This window comes from Coturnix japonica, chromosome 7 (assembly GCF_054131305.1).
Source record: "Coturnix japonica strain WE chromosome 7, WE-NBRP24, whole genome shotgun sequence".
Taxonomy (NCBI): domain Eukaryota; kingdom Metazoa; phylum Chordata; class Aves; order Galliformes; family Phasianidae; genus Coturnix; species Coturnix japonica.
The window spans coordinates 13,498,509-13,522,418 of record NC_140669.1 but is presented as its reverse complement, the minus strand read 5'-3'; the positions used below and the strand labels follow the sequence as shown (position 1 = coordinate 13,522,418).

The 23,910-nt window shown below is 41.4% G+C and overlaps 1 protein-coding gene across 2 annotated transcripts in view; it reads left to right on the top strand.

Moving 5' to 3' along the window:
- ADCY5 (adenylate cyclase 5) overlaps positions 1-23,910 on the top strand; it is a 187,554-nt gene that overhangs the window by 111,935 nt on the left and 51,709 nt on the right. For both annotated transcript variants that reach the window (XM_015868778.3, XM_085552315.1), the window contains 2 exons: positions 1,370-1,491; positions 23,723-23,834. In XM_015868778.3, the coding sequence (XP_015724264.2) occupies positions 1,370-1,491; positions 23,723-23,834 (234 nt within the window). The remainder of the gene's footprint in view (positions 1-1,369; positions 1,492-23,722; positions 23,835-23,910) is intronic.

The window sequence follows — 23,910 nt, the reverse complement described above, 5'->3', positions numbered from 1 at the left end:
AAGAGGTTTGGTGACGTGAGTAATTAGTGCAGGAATGCTGACCCCTCTGAGTCAGGGCTGCAGCTTTAGCCTTACTGTTTGCTGTGCTGTTGAGAATTAATGAGCTGTTAGATAGGGTTAGGCACCTTCGTTTATTCTACGTGGTCTGTGTCATCTGGAAGGAAGGCCATTTTTCTTCCCTCTGCTCACTGCAGGGGAATAAAATAGGAGAGTGTGGTTTCAGCTGTTACAGAGCACTGCCTGCCAGTTGGGCTGTGCCGGAGCTGGGAGAGATGCTCACCACCTTCTCCAACCATGGTTAAAACTCTCCCATTCAGGAGCAGGGTGTGAGTGGGAATCAAATCGAATAACAAGAGTGAATGGTATGGGCAGAATTAATCAGGTGAGATCCCCGAAATACACAAACACATCCCTAGGATGCTTATTACCTGCGGGTGTAAATTCTACAGCTTTTACATAAAATTGCTACCAAATTTAGAATAATAGCAAGTGCTGCTGGCTTTTGTGTGAGTTTTTAGGAAAGTTACCCGAAAGTAATCGTTTTGTCATGCAACTAATTTTTGCCTGGCATACAAAACTATATCTGGAACAGCTCATAAAACGGTATTATGAAAGTCACACTAAAGCTATTATCAGTAAATAAAAGTGCAATTGAGTTGTTCCAAGTGAGGGTGGAGAGCAATGAAGTGCTGATGACAGAAGGTGGTTATTGGAAGCACTCTTGTGTGGGAGTGAGTGGTTGTATGGGTCTTAATTCAACTGGGCACTGATGGTGGTTTTAAGTGTAGAGGTGTAGTGCTGTATTGGATAGTTGGCCTAACTTCTCATGCTCCCTTTATTGGGGCATTCCTATTGACTTGTTACCTGCTAAGAACAGCTTTATGTCTGCTCAGGGGAGTGTGCTCAGATGATTAGATAGTGGAAGAAAGGATTTTAAGTGGTGCCTGAGGGTGTTGGGGTGCGAGTCCTGGGGTGCTTTGGGAAAGAGGACTTCATGGTGGCATGGAGAGATTGTGTGGAAGGTCAGATGGTGTCGTGTAGCAGGGTCCTTCAAGGAATGTGCAAGTGCAATTTCTGAACGCATGGATCTTTCATTTGCAAGAACTGGCAACTGATAATCCCAGGCCCAATGCACCTGGGATGAAGAATAGTAATTTCTGCTCTCAAATATTGAATTATTGTTTTAGGGTCAGGACAGAATTGCAGATACCTTAACAGGGGATCAGCTGCTGGGTTTGTAGATATGGTTCCACTTGGTTGTCATCATCACCCCCAAAGTGGTGACTTCATTCCACCCCAGTGCGGAGCAAAGTGTGTTTGTTAACTGGGCAGCAGGTGCTTTAATTGCTTCATCTGTCTGACTCCACAGGAGCGTCTCCTGCTCTCTGTACTTCCTCGACATGTTGCCATGGAGATGAAAGCTGACATTAATGCCAAGCAGGAAGATATGATGTTTCATAAGATCTACATCCAGAAGCATGACAATGTCAGGTAAGAAGAACAGCCTGCCTCCCAGCTGCTGGGGAGGATGGACTCTCCCAGTGCTTGGCACCTGTGGCCCAGGAATGAAGATGTCAGCAGCACATCATCCAGAATAAGTGTAAAAGCAGTTTGGGGTGTCACCAGTTGACTCTGTAAGTTTGTTTATAGGACAGGAGAAGAAATTGCCACATGTTGTCAGTATCTTCCTTTGAGAAGCAGCTTTAACTAAACTTAACTTCCTTTTTTTTTTTTTTTTTTTTTTTTTCCTTTTCCCTGGACTGTGTCTGTGTTGCTTTGAGAATGTGGAATATTTCATTATTTTTTTGGCAGTAACAAACGCCCTTCTGATAAGTCACGAAGGGATGCAAGTTAAAGGTGGATGCCACCTTCCATGAGATGAATTGCAGAGCCCAACTAGGGATCAAGTCCCTTGGAGCAGTCCCTGCCAGCTGGTAATTTCAAGCAGCATGTCCATTTGTGACAGCCCTTGGCACCTGCTCAGCCACCAGTCAGCCACACAGTACTGTGTCTTGGCTTATGTGGATGAGCAGAAGAGCTACTGCATGTCACCAGGTTCCCTGTGTCCACTCCCCAAGGAAGAGGGACTGAAGTCATAACGTAGTTGCTGGATATCTTTATGGGCAGCAGTTAAAAGTAAAGTTTAACCTAATCTTAACACATTTCCGCTACTGTAGTCTCTTTGGGAATGACTTCTGTGTCTGTCAGGCCAGATCCTGACACTGTTTAACAGCTCTGTAAGTACTTCTGAGAAATGGGGCTGGGAACAGGTAGCTTTCCTCCTTGCTCCCTCCATTACCCCTTTAAATAAATGGCTTTCCTGTAAACTGCTTGTGTAACATACTCTCTTATATAGCTTTAAGTATGTTGATTAATTATATTTTCCAATACTTAGTAGAAGTAAAAGTGGATTTATTGCATCTTTTCTATACTGTGCCTGCATAATCTCTAATAGGTTATGAAAATCAAATTAAACTTATGAAGATTCTGAAGGCTACAGCACGTTGAGATTTCCTTAGTATTGGGGGTGGAGTGGAAAGGTAACAGACAAATGGAAAATCGAGAAGGGATTGCTTGCTGTGGAATCTGGTATGAAACTCATGGAAACTGGGGCAAGGCTGCACTGGTGCTTGGGTCAACTTCTGTTTTCTCTTTTGTCGTTTTGGTTGTGGCTGGGCAAGCTTGTAAAGATCCTCTAGCAGTATTGAAGGCAAAAATGTCATCGGCTGTTAAATTCTTGAAATGGTATGATATAATATGCTATAATAATGAAACATATAAGAATATAATTATGATGATAAAGGTGAGGGGAATAGTCTTCCCAGAGGGACCACAGTGGAGTATGTGTTGCAGCAGAAGATGTTTTCTGTCTTTACATCCAGTTTTTTTCATTATTACCCTTAGCTTGTTCCAGTAGGTGTGTCAATTTCTTTTGATATTTGTCATTTGTGAATTTTTGTAATTAAAAAATTACTTTTTTGAATTTGAATGTCAGCTTGACATTCAAATTGAACGTGAGTCATTGGATATGACATGAGTCTAATCAGTATGGTATTCCATTCTTTTACATTTGTTTCCATATGTCTTTATTTGCAGGTCTAAAAGTCATTCAGCACAGTTAAACCCTAGTAAAAATCTTTATCTGTTTTGGATGATGCTTCTTTAAAATCTTGTTTTAATTATATCACTAAATAAGCAAAACCAAATTAATCATTAATAAATTAACAAATGTGAAGCAAGCTCAGTATTCAACACACGTTTCTTCCCTCCTTTCTCTCTTTCACTTTGCCAGGTAACAGCTTCATGTAGCTTTTACCCACGTGTACTGAGAGCAAAGTGAAGGTAACTTAGGAACATCTCATCTTCTTATGCTTTTGGGAAATGAAAAACTAAGTATGAATATTGAAAAAGGAAACATGATTTGGTACAAATGACTCATTTCACACTAGGAGTTCAGTGTGGAGCTTTTGCTCTTGCCTGGGTGCTCTGAAATCACCCCTGGTGGAAATTACTGTGAATGGTTCTGAAACATTTATGTACACCTGGAAACACAGTGGTGGCAGGGGGTAGTGCCTCGACAATGTGGATTAATGAATTGGCTGAGGAAAAGCAAGTGCACACATTACTTATGGGGAAATGCTCCAGGGGAGGCTTTTGACATTAGAACGCTCCAAGTAATTTTGTTTTGTTTTTGTCACTGCTCAAAAATGTCATAGGATCTGAGTTTTTATGAGCTAGAGGTTATTGTGTCAAGGCAATTGAGAGGCATGTTAAGGGTGCTGTGCCCAGCCATTGAATCTAGCTTCCTGTTGCTGATTTATGAGCAGAAACATTTCCTCCATGGTTTGCAGAGGTGGGAAGGTCTGTGTGTATGTGTGCAGAGGCACGTGTTTCCCTCCACCTGCGGCCATAGGCAATGGTTGTCTTTTCCCACTCTCCCGCATTAGTTGAAAAAGCAGATTGTCAATGAAAGGTGAGGCATCTGCCCAGGGAACATGTGGCTGCCCCATCCCCGGAGGCATTCAAGGCCAAGTTGTGTGGTACCCTGGGCAGCCTGAGCTGGTGCCTGATTTAGTGGTTGGCAACCTTGCTTGTGGTAGAGGGTTGAAACTAGATGACCTTTGAGGTCATTCCAACCCAAGCAGCTCTATGATTCTATGTCTAATGAATGGGAACTTTTGTGCACCATTAAGACTGCTGTTGTAATACCTTGACCATTTTAACGGCTCTTCAAGATACTCACAGATTTCCCCATCAGTATGGAGGCCACAGCTCCAGAGGCCCAAGAGCAGAGCCCTGCTCCTGCTTTGGTATTTTGAGTGAGAGAAGGGGTTTGCAACATTCCTTATCAGAGAAGATTAAATATTCTAATTTTCAGGAATGATTGGGCCTGGGCATTTGGGACCACCTCAAATTTCAATTAAAAAATGAACCCAAACCGATCTACCAGCAGAAAATTGTATGCTAAAATTATGTGAAATTGCTGTGTGTTTTTGCTGCATTTCTATTTTAAATGTGGAGTCTTTAAATGTCCAGTTCCGCTGTGATATTTTTGGTTTGTGATATTGTAAAACATACTTTTTTTCTTTTCCTTAAAAACAAAACAAAACAAAAAAATCCCAAACAAACAAAGAAACCCAATGACCACCACCCAGCATCAAACAATGTAGAAAGATCTTTCCCAGCTGCCCCGAGTAGGTCTGTAAAACACAGTCATGATCCTTTAATAAGGGCATTTCTGCCACAATATTGCTTACTGTGTTAGATTTATCTCAGGGGTCAGTTTATCTCTGTGGGGGGAAAGGTGATGTTTTTAAGTCTCTCTGACCTGAATGGATAAAAGCAAACCTTTTTAGAACCTACCTTATCAGGACTTCCTGTGAATGAGTTCATAATCTCCTGCTTATTGTTATGGAAAGTAAAATTCAGAGACTAATTTATCCACAATGAAAATATAATTTCCTGTCATTTTTTGGCAGCAAAATTTGTTTCAAGATTATGTTCTTCTGAAAAAATAAGGGTGATGATGGAACTAAGATGAAGGTTTGGTATTAATACTCTATTTTGAGATGCAAATGAACAAAACCTTTGAACGGGGAATGAAACCATTCCCCATCCTGGTTTATTGAATGAGAATTAACTTTGACAAACAGAGAACGGTAGAGCATGACGTGACCTTTCCCACATATGTGTGTTAAATATAAAGTCTATTGTCAAGTGAAATCAGGAAAGGAGTTCCCAAGACCGTGCAAGTAATTCTGGGCAAACAACAAGATGAATTATGTAAGTAAAGCAGTTTACTTTATCATGAATGAGATTAGGTCTGATAGACAAACCCTAAAATACCCACAGATAATACTGTTTACTGAAATGCTTCCTAGGCGGAATTTAAAATGTTTTACATTTACTATTTATAGTCTTTCTCTGCAGAGATAGTGGCTTTAATGTTATCTAGGTTTGGCCAAATATAGTAATCTCTATGCTGTAAAAGGAGACTTGAAGTCCTCCGTGAAGGGATAAAGGTTGGCTTTGTCATTGGAATTCCTTTGATGAACTGTTTTAAGGAGTTTATTTTAGGGCCAACATCCAAGCGTTGTGAAAGTGACAGTTTCCTCTTTTTGGTCCTTTGCATAATTCTTATGAATCATGTACTCGACAACATTAACCTGATCTCAGAGTTTTCTAAGCATCTTGAGAACTCCAACTAAACTATTCACAGAAATGAAACAGTCTATTTGCTTTCAGCATTGTAATTAACCATTTTTAACTAGTTGTCTTGCTGACACTAGTTTTCTGATCTCATAACATTCTAACAACAAAAATGTCTCCTTAAAATGGCTGAACAATTGCACTTTGGCTGAGTATCAGAGTGTTCAATCCAGCCGTTTCAACTTAAACTCTTCACCTTATAGGCTTTGTGGTGCTTAATTAGTTGCTTACAAAGGGAATTAAACTCTTGGACTGCAAGTTGCTATCTAATCGTGTGTTATGTTTTCAAAAGTTTCAACTAAAAAAACCCAATTTTCTCATTCTTTTCACTGTTCCTGTACATAGGATGTCCAGTCTTAATATTTCTTGGAGTTACAATAGTTATCAATATAAATAGCAGTGCAAGGCTGAGCTCTGATTGCAGCTCATAGGAGAGCTCCCAGAACAGAGCTGTAATGGGGTGGACCAGTTGAAAGCAGTGCACTGCTTAATGGTGTATTTTGGTTCGTGAGTACATGCATGGGGCTTCATCTTCCAACTTGCTAACAGCAAAATGCCTCCTGGACTGCTAAATGCATTTATAATGAGACATATTCTCTCTAGTCTGGGTCAGACAATAGACAGTTTTGCCAGTTGGCTGATTTTCTTCAGGAGCTTGTCTGGTTTCTGGTTTGTGCTTTTTTTCCATGAGAAGTTACTGATGCTAAGCAGAAACCAGTTTAATTTTACCATCTTCAATAAATAAAACTATATTAAGGGAACATATAAATTTGTGAGTGTTCTTCTCTGGATTTTTTCAAAAATTTCCCAAATAATTTCTTGTATCATTCAAAGCTTTAATTTCTATGGAAAGCCATGTTGCTAGGGAAAAGCAGCACCAATAACTCTTACAACAGACTCATGGAATGGCTTAGGTTGGATAGAACCATCTAGTTATAACCATCTGCCATGGGCTGGTTGCCACCCACCAGGTCAGGCTGCCCAGGGCCCCATCCAACCTGGCCTTGAGCACCTCTGGGGATGGGGCACCCACAGCTCCAATGGGCAGCCTACAGCAGCATCTCACAACTCTGTAAGTACAGATTTTTCTCCTAACATCCAACCTAAATCTCACCTCTTTTAGTGTAAAAGCAATTCCTTATTGTTCTGTCACTGTCAGACTGTGTAAAAAGTCAGTTCTTCCCCTGCTTATAAGCTCCTCTCAAGTACTGAAAGGCTGCAGTGTGGACTCCCTGGATTATTCTCTTCTCCAAGCTAAACAAGACCAGCTCCCTCAGCCTGTATTCAAAGGAAGGATGCTCCAGTTCTTTGATCACTTTTGTGGCCCTCCTCTGGACTTGCTCTGACAGCTCCACAGCTTTCCTTATTTGGAGGCCTGAAATGCATTCATGGCTGGGTTCAATTGGTTCCAACTATCAAGTTAACAAGACCTCTGCCTGCTTTTCTTCGTTCCAGGCCTATGCTCATATGCAGCAGTAAGTTATTTTTGGAGGTAGATGGAGGAGAACTGTGTGGGTTTCATGTGGGTGAAGGCGTCCTCCGCGTTAAATTGCCATCATTCTGGTTGAGGTTGTAGGCTGAGAAAAGTGAGTAGGAGGGAAGCGATCAGTCTTTCCCCAAGTGGCAGCAGGGAATTCTACTTCTTCAGGAACTCTTCTGTTTCCCTGTCAGGAACCAGCTTCTGGGTGCTTCACCTGTTTAGGGGTAATGTGAGCTTTTTGATCTTCCAGAAAGTTTAGTGATTTATTTTTCTTTTTAAAGATAGTAATTTTTAGGAAACAGCTAAGCAGGTTTCACCCATAGGTGATGGTTAATTACATTGTGCTTAACGCTCATTTATCAGCTCTACTTAAAATATTTGTTGTTTTTGAGTGGGCAATCAGTGCCTTTTGGAGACAAGTGTTTAAGCTGGATCCAGTGTGTAAAGGGATTTGTTTTTTGCAGCCTTTGTTACATCTGAGCTTGATACTGAAGCTGTGCACTAAGTTTAGATGTTGATACTTTATGATGCAATTCGACTAAATGTCACTCTCTTTTCAATACGTGTCAGTGATTCAGTCTCGAAATTTTTAATTTATAGAATAGAGCAGGTTTATCTACTTATTGATTCTGCCTATTTGTGTGCGTGCTCAGCAACCTCTTGGAAGAACAAACGCATGCTAACTTGTTTAAGCATTCCTCTGACTGTCTGCAGGTCTTTCTCTTTGAACTGGGAATACACTGTGATCTTCATCTCTGCTGGGAACTCCCAGTCCCTTCTGGGGCATGAGAGAGTCTTGTACCCTCCATAGAACAAAACAGATAAATAACAGGTTGCAGGGCACCCTGCTGGTTGCATTACTTAAAACGCGTGTGTTGTAATAAAGACAACAGCCCAAAAATGCAGCGCGCCAGGTGACTGCAGATCTGTAGCCACCAGCAAGCCATCAGCAATTAGGAAGAGCCTGTGATGTATAATTCACACTCAAGGGTCTGTGAAGTTCACAGGGTGATGGATTGAAGAGTGTTAGATGTTTTAATGATGAAATGCTGTGAATAGTAATTTGGAGAGAATAATGAAGGTGCCTGCAGAAGTTTACAGAGCAGAATTTTAACTCATCAAGGTTATTTGGTTTCTAGAAATAATTTACTTTTAAAAAGTCAGATCTCACTGCTGATTGGCCTGATTGATAGTAAAGGCAATTGCATTAAATGCATAGTTAAAAAAAAATTATTCAACTAATCTACTTGCAGTCTTCTCTATTATACGGGAATCTTAAGGGAGGGGAAAAGAAAGTTATTTCTGATCAGAACTTTATAAAGTCTTACTTTTAAAAACTTGGTTAACTTAATCAATTACTGTGTCATGTAGTTAACATGCAAAGTGGTTTTAAGAACACTGAGCTTATATAATAACATTTGAAGAGGTTCTTGTTAAAATCATCCTACCTTTTTGCTTCCTCCATAGACTATAATGACTGAAAAGCAAAATCAGTTAAACTACTTTATTCTGTAAGGCACTGAACTTGGCACAACTATTTAAAGCACCCATTTACAGAGGCTGTAGAACAGGGGAACAGTTACTTGGTGGGGATGGATTAACTTGTCTTAACTGTATTTAAATCCCTCAACAACATATGATAATATGCGCATCTGTTCTCACTGATGTGTATATAACTTGTACACTGGATAAATGATGAAGAACCAGAACTGAAACCAGTTAGTAGAGTGGAGAGGTCTGGTATCCTGTGATTTGAGTTAGAGCTTTGCTCCCTTGAAGCTATGTCCTCCAGTTGCTGAAAATCATAGTGTACGTTTCAAACTTCTTTTCCATTAATTCTGCTTGAAAATGAGAGGTTGAAAAAGCTGGAAACAGGCTGGAACTGGCTATGTAGGAACTAGTCTAGGAACAGGTTGCTTCAGACAGAGAGCTGAGCAGAAATAAGCAACCATAGGGCTGCACAGAACAGCAAAGGAGGAAAAAGATCAGGGATTAAATGAATGTCAGCATGCATGCCACTGGCAGAATATGAACCATAGAAATGTGCGTGTGAACTCTCCTCGATCAGTGATTTGTTTTTAAAAGCCAACAAAAAAAGAGAAAGATGTGTATTTTCTTTCCTTTTACCGTGGCCAGCAGAAACCTTTGGTGTTGCTACATTCTCACCTAGCCTTGTGTGGCAGAGAATATCATAGTACATGGCTGGTGACACAGATGGGTGACCACAGCTTTGTTCTATTGCAAGATCATCCAGAAATCCCTTTCTTCCTCTTTAGCTGCTGGAATTACAGCTTGCCCTCCCACGTGAAGGGGAAGGTGTGAGGCAGCTGGTAATTTTGTCTGAATAGTGATGCTGACAGTCTGCTGATCCACCAAGACAGCTCACTTGGTTTTTGTTGTTATTGTTTTGGGTGGTTCCTTTGGTGTTTTTGGCTTTGTGGAGAATTCTTACAGATTCTGATAATGCATTGACACCATTTCACACTCGTTGTAGGGAATGCTTTGCTAATAGGATGTTACTGGGACAACTCTCCTCCTGACAGCCACTAAATTTCAGTTGTCTCCAAGGCCTGGCAGACTCATACATCGGTGTATGCAGCAGCAAGTTGGAGAGAGGCTTTGTAATTGTTCTGGAGTGTGAAGGAGATGAGAGATGCGTGTTGTGTTGCTGGTGGGGTATTCATGTAGTGGTGAGGCAAAAGTTACAGGAAAGCCCAAAAAGCCTTGGAAAGTAAATTCAGCAATTGTTAGTAATGGCTGGAGGAAAGGAGATGAAAGAATGGAGAAGGGCCCCATACCAAGGTAGACAGTGGGTTGCCATAGCAGTTCTGATGGAGAGTCTCCAGCCTGAGGAACATGCACACCAAGGTGCTGCTGCTTTCTGCAGGGTGTGCTTCCAAAGAACAAGCTAGCAAGAATCAGCTTGCACAACAGAGCAAACAAAGCTTTGGCTTCTGCTCCCTTGAACTCGAGCATTTCTAGTTACAGATCAGACTTCAGCAGGAGCCAAATGGTGATCCATACAAGTATAATTATTCTGTTTCATTTGGAGTCTTTTGTTCTGGTTCATATTCAAAACTATTGTAAATTAGTTTATAGGATTTATTTTATTTGCAGGCAAGAGAAAAAGGCTTTTTGAGTTAATAGTTCTACTTTGTTTTAATTAAAAAGTAGAAAGAAACCATGTCTCCTGTACATTTCTTTCTTAAGAATCTTCCCTGACGCAGAGCAGCAGCCCCCCAAGTCGCAGTTTAGGATGACAGGTCCAGTGCAGGGACAAGTTTGTATTGGAGAGTACCAATAGTAAGTGATGTTCTCTTCAGAAGATAAAAGCATTCTTTGTCATTTTCAGCTGCAAACAATAAAATGTTGTTACGGAAATTAGAAGTGATTACAAATTTCTTACAAAGCCTGAAATTGCAGCTGTGACTTTCCTGCTGAGCTTTTCCTTGGAAGTATATAGTGGGGGAAGGAGTAAGCCGAAAACGATGTGTTCTCTGAAAGTCTATAGAGAACTGGAATAAGAAAAGGAAAAATAATGCTGGAGGACAGCTGTGCAGAACTGATGCTGTGGGAATTCTGTCGGGATTTGGGATTCTGAGATCAGCGTAGGGAGGTGACAGCATTTCTTCACCCATTGCAAAACAACATGCAGTGAGAATCATCCCGGCTACACTTCTGTAATACAGAAGCCCAGATAACACCAACTTCGTAAGCATGTATTAGATCACTGCATGTCACTGGTTTATTTAAGTGATTATTTTTTTTTGCACTTTCCCTCATGTCTTCTAAGTTTTGTTGTGTGTGTTTTTTGTGGGGTTTTTTTTCTGCAGATTCAAGGATCGTTTTTAGCGAAAGATCATAAAAGCTGTATTTTGTTGGTCTGTCTTGAATCCCACTGTCCTATGTCACAGGGTGCACTGAAATCAGCAGTGCAGAGAGTGGTGCCTCTGCCTCTAATTATTCCAAGTGTTATATACATAATGAGCAGCTGCAGCACAAGGTCCAGAGGACACCCCCGTTCCCAATCCAAAATAGCCTGTTGTCCAGCTCATGCTACATTCAGGCAGGGAGAAAATCAGAGCTGTGTGTTCTTACTTCTTGCAGGCAGGGGGGTCGTAACAGTTTCCTCTCTCCAGTCATTTATTTATAGTGGGTTATTGCAGAGTGTTGACGGATGCAGGCTGTGAGTTGCGGTGTGTCCTCTGTTCCTTAAAGGTGTGACTGACTGATGTGGGGTTTTAGCTGGCTGCAATATGGGATCCCAGCAAAGATTTGGCAAGAGCTGCCTCACAGGCAGTGCAGATGTGGTGGGGATGTTCCTAAATGTGGGACACCATCATTTTGTGCTGTAGTTCCTGACTTTGCCTGAGCCCCAGCTGAATTTCTTAGTAAAAAATGAAAAGGAAAGGAAGACAACAGTAAACTGTGTTGTAAGACGCTATCATGAGGCTCAAACTGAAGCAAGAATTGATTGGTGGGGTCTTCCAGACCCCCTGATCCTTCATTAACCACAGGGTTATGAAGAAAGAAGGGGGGAGCAGAGCCCAGTGTGATCCTGGGGGTGGTTTGCTTTCACATTTGACCACTGTTAACTTTTGTCTGTTCTGTTTGTGAGGGCTCTGTTGACTGGCTGCTGTCAGCAGGATTTTTTTCAGTTGCATAAGGACTGGGAAAACAGTCTCTGTCTGACTCTGTCACAGTGAATGGCTTTTAAGTTAAGCCGTGGCTGCAGTTATTGTGCTCTAGCTGTGACACTATAAATAAAGTTATTAACAGCAATATGTAAATGGGTTTCTATTTTTGTCCCCTGTATTGTTTGCAAAATCTAGGGCAGTTATTCAGTAAGAATCATCTGCTGTTTAGCACTGAGCCTACCAGCATTCGATGCTGTGTGGGCTGCTGCTTTTTCTTCTTTTTTTTTCCCCCCCTCCCTTTCTTTCTTTGCTCTGGCTTTTAGAATCCAGCCCCTTTGCAAGTTTGTTTATTGTGGTACATAAGAAATAGAGTAGCTATGCTAAGCGTTTTCAGGCTTCCGGAGAGTGACTCGATACTTAAGAATAGAGAATCATCTCTTGATATCTGAACTATAGGAGCATTAAAAACAGCTCCAACAACATCAAATACCACAGCTGCTGTTTGCCTTCTTTGTGTGTCCTGCAAATTCCAGTTTGTTCAGAAATCCGTGTTTCCTTCCACTCCGTTCCCATGGCTCTGCTAGGCCAGGTAAGTGGGGACTGCTGCAGGAAGGCATGGATGCATTGTTGTCCAAACATTGCCCTACTGTCATGGCTACTCCTGTCTGGAAGGGTAAATTACACTAATCCAAGGCATCTGTTTAGAAACCTGAATGCATCTGTGCTAGGGACAGCAGTTGTATTGCTGCGATGGCTAGCAGATACACTGCCCAACACATTTCTAGCATAGGTAAGGCATCACTGGCTGAGGACATGCTCTGGTTCAGTGCTTCACATAAGACAGTTTGAACAAAATTCCTCCTGTTCTGTGTGTGTATTTAGAATCATAGAATCATTGACACTGGAAGGGACCCATAAAGGCCATCTGGTCCAACTCCTCTACAGTGAGCAGGGGCACCTACAGCTCCATCAGGTGCTCAGAGCCCCATCCAGCCTGTGCTTGGATGTCCCCAGGAACACAGCATCCACCACCTCTCTGGGCAACCTGTGCCAGTGCCTCACCACCCTTAACTGTGAAAAACTTCTTCCTTATATCCAGTCTCAGTCTCCCCTCTTTTAGTTTGAAACCATTTCCCCTTATCCTATAACAGCAGACCCTGCAAAATAGCCTTCCCCTTTCTTTCATTTCACTCCTCCTTTAGAAACTGAAAGACTGGCTTCCCCGCATCCCCTATAGAGGAAGCCCAGTATGCTTGTCTTGTGCCTTCTCACAGTTTCAGTGACAACCATGTTGGCTTGCAGGCAGGCATTGGTTTTGCATAGATGTAGAAAGAACTGACTCAGTAACTTTCCTCTTATTTTTATGGTCTGGGACACATAATCATAAATATTTTTAAAACAGTCCCTAAGGTGGCTTCCTATGCTATAGAAGAGATCTGGTCACAGGCTATTGATTTTATTGGTATTAGTTCAGTGGTAAACTAATAACTGTTTACAGGAAATTCATTTGGAGATGGTATTTTGTGAATATTGCAAGTTGGAAGCAAATGGCTTAGTGAAATATCTTAATGCTTAACAGAGAAATGAAATTTTCCAGTGGAAAATGCAAGAGAAAAGCCATTTCTTTATATGCATATCTATTATTCCCAGCGATGGCAATTATAGTAATTCTCTTGAAATCAAGTTAAAATTACATGCTTGCTTCATTATGAGAAGAAACCACTGATTGCAAAAATCAGTGGAGATTTGACTGAAAGTTATAGAGGAAGACTCCCACATGCAGTGGGCAGCAGTGCCTCACCACACTGACTGCTGCAGCATCACGAGGGGGCTTCATGCAAATGTTCCCAGTATTCACAAGGCCAGGATTCACATTCCTGCTTTGCTGTGGTGTGGTTTTGAGCTTCTTTTTGCATCTTTTATATACTGTGCTGCTGTCTTGGTGTGGTGTTGCTTCCACAGTGCCAGTGAGTGAATGTAAAGATTTGTGAGGTGCTTACCTGCCATGTTCATGGACTTGCATTTGTTTTCTCTGACTGCACAGCCTTCCTTCTAAGTGCCTTTGAAGCTTCTCTCACACACACGCAAATAATAATGTGAACATTGCTGCAGGTTGCAATATGTCACGTCTTGTGAGCCATGGGTTTTTTTTTAGTATTTCTTCATTTTATCCATTACTTAATGCTGGTTTGTTTGAGAACTTTCTATTGAAGCTGGAGGTACAGCGGTCTGCTGTGTTTTACAAAGAAGGAAATTTGAGGCAAAAGACAGGTAAGTGATCACATGCTCAAATGAGGGGCTGGTGAAGATGAGACTCACAGGGTCTTGACAGCTTGTACCTTGACCAGCATAATGAAACAGAAGTGCTGTAAATGCTTTATGATATTACACATCATTACATTTATAACCTGAATGCCATAAAGTAGATTTAACACTTCTTAGTATGCATGAAATATCACATTTATGCAAAGTATCTTGAATATGAGGTCGATTAGGGAATTTAATTTTCCTTGTTTAAGGATGATTTTTGCATAGAAACATGCAAGTTAGTGAGCTCACCTATGCTGCCTGCCTCCTAAGAGGGAGTGTTTTTACTGCTGATAATGATTGTACAATGTCATTCTATTTACATTGCTTCTCCATGGTAGCTGGAGTTTTCTTTGTCCCCAGAAGGAAATGCAGGGCTATGGCAGCTAAGTGTCATCAGTCCGTTGCAGTGTGTTAGTGGATTGGATTTTAAAAAGGAAACAAAAGCCTTACATTTAAATTGTGGGCCCCATAAAGTTGGGAGAAATTTGCTCGTAACTTGTGCGTATCTATTCATTAATTGTTCTTATCGGGTAAGGGGTATTAATATAGCTCACAATCACCAGATAACAGGTTCAATTTCCTGCAGGTTTTTTCCTTTTCATTAAATACTGAAATTACAGCCAATCCCACTTCTCACTGAACACATCATGTGCTTTGTCATTAAATGTATCATCAGGTTTGTTTATTAATTAAGAACGATAATTGAGCTCAATAAGTGGGCTGTACCATTCTCTTTGGTCAACTGTTTCACCTTTCAGAGCACACAACAGAGAATTATGTCTTAACTTTGAGCCTCAACATCGCATTGATGCTTCTCAGTAAAGTGGCCATTAGGAAGCACTCGTGGTAAAATGTCTCTGTATACTTTGGTTTTCTCTTTACATTTTCTCCGTGTCATTTTAAAAACACAACTGCTGTATTACATTTAAAGGAGGAGACAGAGAGTCTGCGAGCCTGTTGACTGTTCCAGACAGGCTGGTAGGACTCGTGTTGCCTTGCTTCAGCAATCAGTGTTCCCAACAAATGGCCACTTCAGCGTTATTGATCTGGTAAGCTCCCAAACACTCATGGTATCTGCCAGTATGGAGAGCTGCATCACTTGTCTATGTTCAGCTTATACTTGAAATATTTTGAGTATTTTTGTTCCTAGTCTTCTCCCTTTGAAAAGAATTAGACAGCTACAGGGAAGGTGTAGTTGCCTGTTAATGTCGTAAGTCATAGCATTTACAAGGGATGCTCTGAAAGTAATGCCTTCTGTTTTATGATGTTGGCCCACAGCATCTGAGGCCGCTGTTGGATGTATGGCAGCAGAGCTTGAACCTTCCCACCAATATTCTGTTCCATGTTGTTGCTGTGTGACAGACAGCAGCAGAGGGGCATGTCTGATAAAATGGTGTCTGACATGGAACTGCCTGCAAAGCAAAAACTGGACTCCCCATGTGGAAAAAAGCACATTGACATTCATCAGTGCTTGCTGAACATTTATGGAGGCCAAACAGTGGTTGTTAGTACAGTGAGGCAGTGGGTGGTGAAACACTGTGAAACAGTGCATCACTTCTGCTGGTGAAGATTTTTCTGAGCACAGTATGCAGGTTCTTGTTCATTGCTGGCAAAAATGCATGGCTAATCGTGGTGACTGTTGAAAAACAGTGTTTTGTAGCTGAGAATTTGCACTATCACATGGTATTATTGTACCCTTTGAATCTCTTGTAGCTTCCATGGAAGTAAATAGGAGGCAACCCAGGTAGATGCTAACGCGGTGTTTTTCGTATGTCCTCACTATTCAGAGGAAAAAGTGAAGAGGCACCAACTCACAGAACTTGCTGGACAATTAAATCACCAAAGGCCAAGATGCTGGGGAAGAGAATGGAGAGAATGAAGAAGTAAGGTTAGGTCGAAATGTCCTCTGCTTGCAGAATTATTGCAGCTTTTTGAATAGGGAATGAAAAATTGCTTTCACTAGACTAAATATTCATGATACCAGGGAAAAACAGACTGGAAGCTGTTTAAATAGAATGAAGAGCTCATTGTCTCAAAAGTAAAGACAAGGAACCGAGCAATCCGTAACAGAAAGCATCCCAAACTATGATTCCATGTGACTCATCAATCTCTGTCCCCTATGCATGACCCAGTATTTCAAGATACACATGTGAAACTGTTAACTTTCTATGCCAAAGCATTATTACTCCTTTGCCTTCTCTGACATCTGACTGACTGGTTAGCGGCACCCTGCCTGTAGTGTGCTTCATTTCAGTTCTGAGTTGTTTCTTTTTCCTATTGTACTGCTTCTGTGTCTCCTCTCAGAGGAGGGCAGGCAAGAATAGCACCTGACTCCTACAGCTGCGGTGGTAATGGATGGTCCCTTCTTGTAGAGCTCTCTTAGTTTTGACTTTCTTCTTGTGCTTTTTTGGTTTTGGGGTTTTTTTGGTTGTTTTTTTTTTTTTTTTTTGGCAGGATTTTGGCATCAAACATCGCTCTAAAGCCAGAAAACAGATTGCAAGAGAGCGCTCACAACAAAAATATAGTTGAATTTTGAAAAAAACAGAAAGTAGCATGATTTCTCCATTTTCTCCTATATGCAGTTCTGAACTTTTGGCTGTTTTGTGGGGCAGACAAATCTGAAATGTATTTTGGTGTGGACCAGGTCCAGCTCCAGTGAGGACAGAGCTGCCAGCTGCTTTGCACTGGTCAGGCAGGCCTGGGTGAGTCTGGACAAGTTCTGAGCCTAAGAGAAGATGTGGTCAGTCAGCCAGATCTGAACTGGGGCTGATGTTCTCACAGCATGGTTATTTATTCAGCCATTGAGTAGATAAGGCTCCTTTGCACTACATGTTTCCTTAGGCTTTGCTTTCCTAAACTTCCTCAGAGTTGGAAAGGATTTGGCATCCTTCTCACTTAGAAGTTTCTTCTCATCCTCACTGATCAGCACTATAATCTTCATTCCCATCAGCCCCTTCTCAGATACAGGTAAAAGGGTTGAAATTTCTCCTTAATAGCACAAAGTCTCATTTGGGCAGCTAGTATGTTGTTTATTATGTGCAGCAGACAGCAGCATGTAATTTGGCTTGTAATAACGTACTAATAAAATTCCTTCCATTCATCTCAGATATCTGTAATGCACTCCACCTATAGTTAGGCTTGGTAGCCACTGTGTATCTTTTTTAGTTTTGCCTTCCCCAAATAGTTTTTCTTCCCAAAAGGCTATTTATTACTTTTGTTCCCAGCGAAGAATCAATCTGGTTAAATATAGCCTGCTGAAATAGGAAAATCTATTTAACTTGAGATTTTTAGAGGGAGACAGACAGTAACGGGGTGGGTTTTTTTTGTATTTAAAATTAAAAATGAGTTTTAAAACTGCTTAGCTGTGAGTAACTTCTGATAACTGGGACTGCTGCTCATACTTATAGACTGCAAACCTGTGAAGGTCATGGAAAAACTTTTCCCTGTGTGACTGGTGCTGTCTTCCTGCTGCTGTTTGGTGAACTTAGTTTCTTCTTATATCCTGCATTGACAGTGAAGAGTAGATTGCAGGCACTGAGATGAGGAGCACTGACTGTGGTGGGAAGCGCAGTGCCATTTTTCTCAGCATCTCTTGGGAGTGCTAGGAGAGGTAGATGCTCTCAGATGGCAGTTCCCAGGAGCACACTGCTAAGCTGACACTGCTAAATCCACAAACACCGGTAGTTTGTGCTGGTTATATCCACCTCCCTTCTGTGTTCTCCAGGCAGCTCTGACCTCCACTCTCTCATCTGTGAACAAACATGGGAAAATCAAGTAAACATAGGGTTCTGGAGTTGATATCTTTGCAAATGAGCTTTGCTGTCATTGTTCAGGAGCTCTGCGGATGGCAGTCTGCACGTTGCTGCCGACGTCTCCAGAGCCATCTGGTCTACTGCTTTGATGTCAGTTCTTACACTGCTACCAGCTACAGTTGATAGGGTACCGCAGAGTGAACCTGAACAAGGAATGTGGTTTGGGGCTTCCTTTGTGGCTACTCTAGAAGAGGTACAGGGGCTTTCTGCATTTACTGTTAAGAAAATGGTGAGAAGGCACCAAGTTTTCTTGGCTTTTGTGTTGGTAGGGTGTGTATATTTGTTTTTGTGTGTGTATATTTCATCCTGTCTTACTTCATTCTTTCTTTCTCTGAAGTTTTACTCTGCTTATCGTATTATCACAGCATTTGTGTACATATGTGCTTTCTCACCCAAGTTGAGCTAGCACGGCTGTTCCCAAAATGGAGCAGTCCAGCTGATCAATGCATCACATAAGTGCTACAGCTCAATTACAATAGATGATTTCCAATAGAAAATGGAACTTCTGGTGGCGATGTGGAACTTCTGAAATGACCATAAAAGTCAAGGAGAGATTAGAGAGATGGTCTTTTTACTCAAAAACCTCCTGGGCACAGTCCTGGGCAATTGGCTGTAGGTGACCCCACCTGAGCAGGGGTTGGACCAAAGGATCTCCAGAGGTTCTGTCCAACCTCAGTCATTCTGTGGTCCTAAAGAAATTTAATTTGCTGTTACAGAGCTCAACCCAACCCTTCAACTGAGAGTTTTGTCATCTGCATCTCAATCCATCCTTCCTTCTACTTCCTTGTTTGTAGTGTCACTTAACAACCTGCAACGCCAATAGTAGCAGGTGTTGTGAAATAACAGCAGCACGCTTGAGACATTATCCGTGCCAGTTAGCCTAGTGAATTCAACAACGTGCACATGCTGTGTCTACAGCAAATGGCTTTTCCTTGTTAGACCTTTACTTGTGAGTGCAAATTAGTGAGCTTGTATTTAGTGAGCGATTATTATTTTATTTTGGTGCATTAACTTTTCCTTCCCTTTAGGTACCCTTCATTAAAGTGAAATACCACGGCTTTGATTCACATCTAGTCAGATGCACTTTGCTGTTTTCATAAGTCATTAAAGCTTACCAAGTCTGGGGTTTTGTTGTTTCCCATGCAGTGCCTGTGGTGTTTGGTTTCCAGTAACACATGGTGTTTATATTCATGACTGGCATTACCGTTGTGATGGTGATAGGGTTTGTGTTTCTTGCCTTGCTTGATTTATGTTGTGGCTGGCGTACATGGCACGCACATGTCTCAAAATAGAACACAACTGTTTTTTTGTTTTTACACTAGAAATACTGATGATTTAATTTAGCGTTTTGAACAGTCCTGCATTTGCATGGAAACCTGGCTGTGTTGCATCCCTCCTTTGATAACTCTATTAGCTTCAGACATTTAAGGCTGCGCTTCAGAATCATTCTGAGTAGGTGTCTGTGGGTTTTAAAAATCCCATGTGGTTTTTCTACTTAGCACTTTTTGCTTAGCTCTTCCTACTCCTTTGGTTCTTTGCTTTCTGGCAAGATCTCTCTCCTTACCCACATTTTTGCTAAGAAGTCTTTCCTTTGCCAACCGGAAGATGCTGCAGTGCTTCTGCCTTGGGGTGTGCTAGCTGTGCAGTCCCAGTGAGGATTGCCTGATTTACAGGAGCTACTTTTAAATGGTCTGCAGTGGCTGTGACTGAGATGCAATGGGACAGGGAGAGCAATTGCAGGCCTCTGTGGGCTCTGCGTCATGGAGCAGCACCACTGGCTGGACAGGTTCCCACTGCAGGCTCTGAGAAGTGGTGATGGCAACAGGGTCTGGAAGCTTCTCAAGCTCCTCCTTGTTTCTCATTTCCACCAGTGTCACGAGCCACATGGGGCAACAGCCACAAGCTCAGCTTGCCTTGTACAGCTATGATGTCTTGAGTCAGTCCTTGCTGGAAATAGGAGCTGAAATAGGAGCTTAGGAAAGTATTCACCTCTACCCGATAACACAATTTGTGGTACTTTTCGACCTAAATTAAACAGAAATAATTTTTGAAAAACCTAGTAAAATCAATGTTAACTCCCCTTTTCTTGCCCTTCCTTCCCAGAACTATTTTTTTGTATGGTTTTTTTTTTTTTTTTTGAGGCCATGCCCTGGTTACTGCTGGACAAAACCCAAATCAGATGGTAACTGAAGTCAGTGATGAAGTGGAAAATATATCAAGAGGTTGGAAGCCATTACAACATTTTAATTACTCGTAAAACTGGTTTTTCCACACAGTAATAGCCTTCCAGAAGGGACTGGGACCCTCTGCTGATAATAGATGCTGAAGCCCAGACTGCAGATTGTGTGGTCAGTCCCTTCCAGTCAGCTTCATGTAATATGGCTTCTAAACCACTCACTTATCTCACGTTATTTTATAACTGTAGGAATTATGTCATTTGACCTTCTGCTGACCACTGTCATTTACCCCAGATTTTGGCACAAGGAAGGCCTATTACTGGCACTATGCTCCCACCAGCAAGGAAATGCCTTGACCTCTGAAGACTGACAAATAGTTGGTTTAAGTTGTGCCCTTCATTACAGTCATCCATCAGCAGCAGCAATCTTCTCATTACTAGGGCTAGTCTGAAATGAAGGTCTGAACTGAACTGTGGATGAAGACCCGGTTTCGGGGGAGAAGCTCTGTGCCAAAGGCTCCTGATCTCAGTGCAATGAGCTTGCAGGAGTGAGAGATGTTCCTGCAGCCTCACAGTGTGCTGCATGTTCAAGGAGACCTAACAGGTTCTTTCTTAAAGAAAAGTTCTGGTTAAACACAGGATGAAGTTCACATGCCATTATTTGATAGGTAATACAAATATTTTTCCCTAGTTTCTTCTAGGCTGTTGCATATTTTGCAAGGAAGATGGTGAATTTAGGGGTTACTGGGGCTAGTAACAGAAGGAACAAACATGGCATGGCACAACACTTCATATACTGATTCCCCATTCCTTTTTTACAGGCCACTGGCAGGACTGGGCAATGATAAGCTCACTTTTTGTTTGCTGGAGCTGCTGGAACAGTGCTAGCAGGAGCATGCTGAGGGAACAGATGAGGCAGGAGGAGTAAAATGTGATTTAGTGGCTCTCAGAGCTTACTGTTGACAACAGAGTACAGAGGCTACAAGCTGGAATCCTGTTTGAAAGGGCTGTTTTCTCTAGCAGTTGTGTGCTGTTCTTTCTCCAGTCTGCTGCTGTGTTACTCAGTTAACAGACATGGAAGAGGGCACCGTGCTCAGTCAGATAGATGCCTTTTTGTTAACCACAAAGTCATGTGAAGGGGTTACTTAATACTTAACCAATTCTAAGCAGGTTTTCATATAAACAGCAAAACACATGCTGGATGGAGGTCTTTCCCTTATTGCCTAACATCATGTCCATGTTGAAGACTCTGAGGAGGCAGGAAGCATCTAAAAAAGAGCTGAATCATTCCTTTACTTTAGATAAACCAAACTTATTTTTCCTTGATATTTATTTCCAAAATGATCAAGCTGACTCTGTTGAAATTATTTTATGCACTCCTCTTTCCTCAAACAAAACACTCACCCAGGGAAGCGTCTGATGGAATAAATGTTGGCTTTCTAACAGAGGCATCAGACAGAATTAACTTCCAAATACTGCTTCTAGCTCATGCACTTAATGCATTTTCGAGTCCCATCTTGCAACTTTTCCAGGTTTTGCTGTCATAATAAACCCATTTGTAATTGCTTATAATTGCAGTTTTCAAGAACTTGGCCAGAGTGCTGCATGTGGGGCTGCAGCTGTCCTTGGAAGTGCAAGACTAGGATCAACCCAAAGGAGTTAGCTGCTGAATTCAAACAAAAATCAATTTGTCGGTCGCCTGCAGAAGATTGGAAGTTTCAGACAATGTTGTAATCAGGTAGTTTAAATTTAAAAGGCCATGAATCTGTGCATAGGTTGCCTCCATAGGTCTCCACTGATTGCTTCATTTACGTAGTTGAAAATATTGCTACAGTTTAACCTCTGGGAATATCTGATGCATTTATCTGGTGTGACTGTGATAGCAAAAAGAGGGGGCAGCCTTCAGTCATTTATCCGTGTTTATTAGGGCACTACAACGGCAATAATTTTCTGAATGGGGCATGAGGAGGCAGGTCAGGGAATCCCTGTGTAGAGTTTTCAGATATACCCATTGTCACATTGCACGGTCTGCTCTATACTTCTCCTGTTTTAACACACACATCTGTAATAACACACGTTTTAACACACACATCTGTAATAACACACACACACAAAAGCAGAGTGTGAACATGTCCTCAAGTGAAGAATTTGCTACTTGCCCTATGCTGGAACAGGAACAAATCCACATCCCTTTGAGTGAATGTTTTTGCATTGGTTTTATGTGTTTCATATGTTGTGTCTTTCACGCGTGACAAATAGTCCACTCTTGAAAACTTAGCAGTCACGTTATAGAAGCATTATGTGGATTTTCAGCTTGCAACAAGATGCATTTTGTTACTGCCACTGAAGGTGGATGAATTTCCTATTTCTACATTGCATACTTAAGTTGCTTAGGCAGCAATATAGACATCATGATGATTACAGTAGATTTCAAGTATGTTTCTTTGGGAAGTTTGCTTCTATTTGTAAATATGTGAAGCACTGATATATTTTGTGTATATTTTGTCAAGTGTTTTTAAAAATGGCAAAGTATATTTTCATTCAGACATCCCTGCGTTCCTCTTTTGTATTTTCCTTGTACAATTTAACCTCAGTCTGACTAGCAAATAAATATTTAATGTGGTATGGTTGGTGATTTATTGGAGTTGAAATGTAGAAAAAGAGCATGAAAAGCATGCCAGAATTCAAAGTGTTTGGGGGTTTTTGCAAAAAATGCTTGTGAAAATGTTTTGTTGAGTTTTTTTGTGTCTTTGCTTCTTATCTGAAGACATTGTGGGGAATTACCACTGAACTCACAGTTCCTGCAGTTGCTGAAGACATGTCAGAGTTTTATTTTACAGAGAAGAAACAGCTTTAAAGTGCTTGTTATGTACATTTTTAATTTCTCTTTTCATTCAAATTCAGTTTGCAGCTTCAAAGAAGAATTCAGCTAGTTGTTAAATGTTCTAATACAATAAGATGTGACTTATGAGTTTTATGTTTGTATCTATGTGCAGGCATATATAAATACTGTCTGAGGTCTATATAGGCAGAATCTGGTGCTTGTTTTGCTGAACAGTTTCAAATGCAGCATAATGGCTTTGTTTGATTGCAAATCAGTGTTTTCAGTGTTGTAATTGTTTCTGAGACAGAATAATTTCTGAGGCTCTGTGTATTATAGGGACTTTGTGATGTGACTGCACTTTGGAAGGGTGGGGGTGGGAAGGGGGCAGAGGTGTGTTGTTTTCCTACAGTGGAGTTGAGAATTAGGCAATGTTACTGAGCTGATGGATGCAGGAATGTGAAGGAAATGGTAAATGGGTTGGGCTGCCCTGGCCGTTGTATAAGGGAGCCCGGCTATTAATAATGGTTGGTAGCTTTATCACAGCACCTTTGGTTCCCAACATGCTGTACGTTTTCTGTCACAGAGTAGAGGTGGGAGAAAGAAAGGCCATGGGGTTTTCAGCCCTTTTAAAACCCTGTAGAGGCTGCTCCTATAGGGCTGGGACACCCCTATTTCACATCTACCCAACCCAGGACTTCCACCCCAGAGCTTACACAAATATCAGCAACAAATTTATGACGCTTTCATTTTTTTTTTTCTCTTTTTTTTCCCAAGCATCCTCTTTGCAGACATAGAGGGGTTCACAAGTCTGGCCTCCCAGTGCACTGCTCAGGAGCTGGTCATGACGCTGAACGAGCTCTTTGCCAGATTTGATAAACTAGCAGCTGTAAGTTTTCTTTTAAAATTCTGATATATATTTTTTTTCCTGTTGCAAGAATGACATACTGTGCTGGTTCACTGGA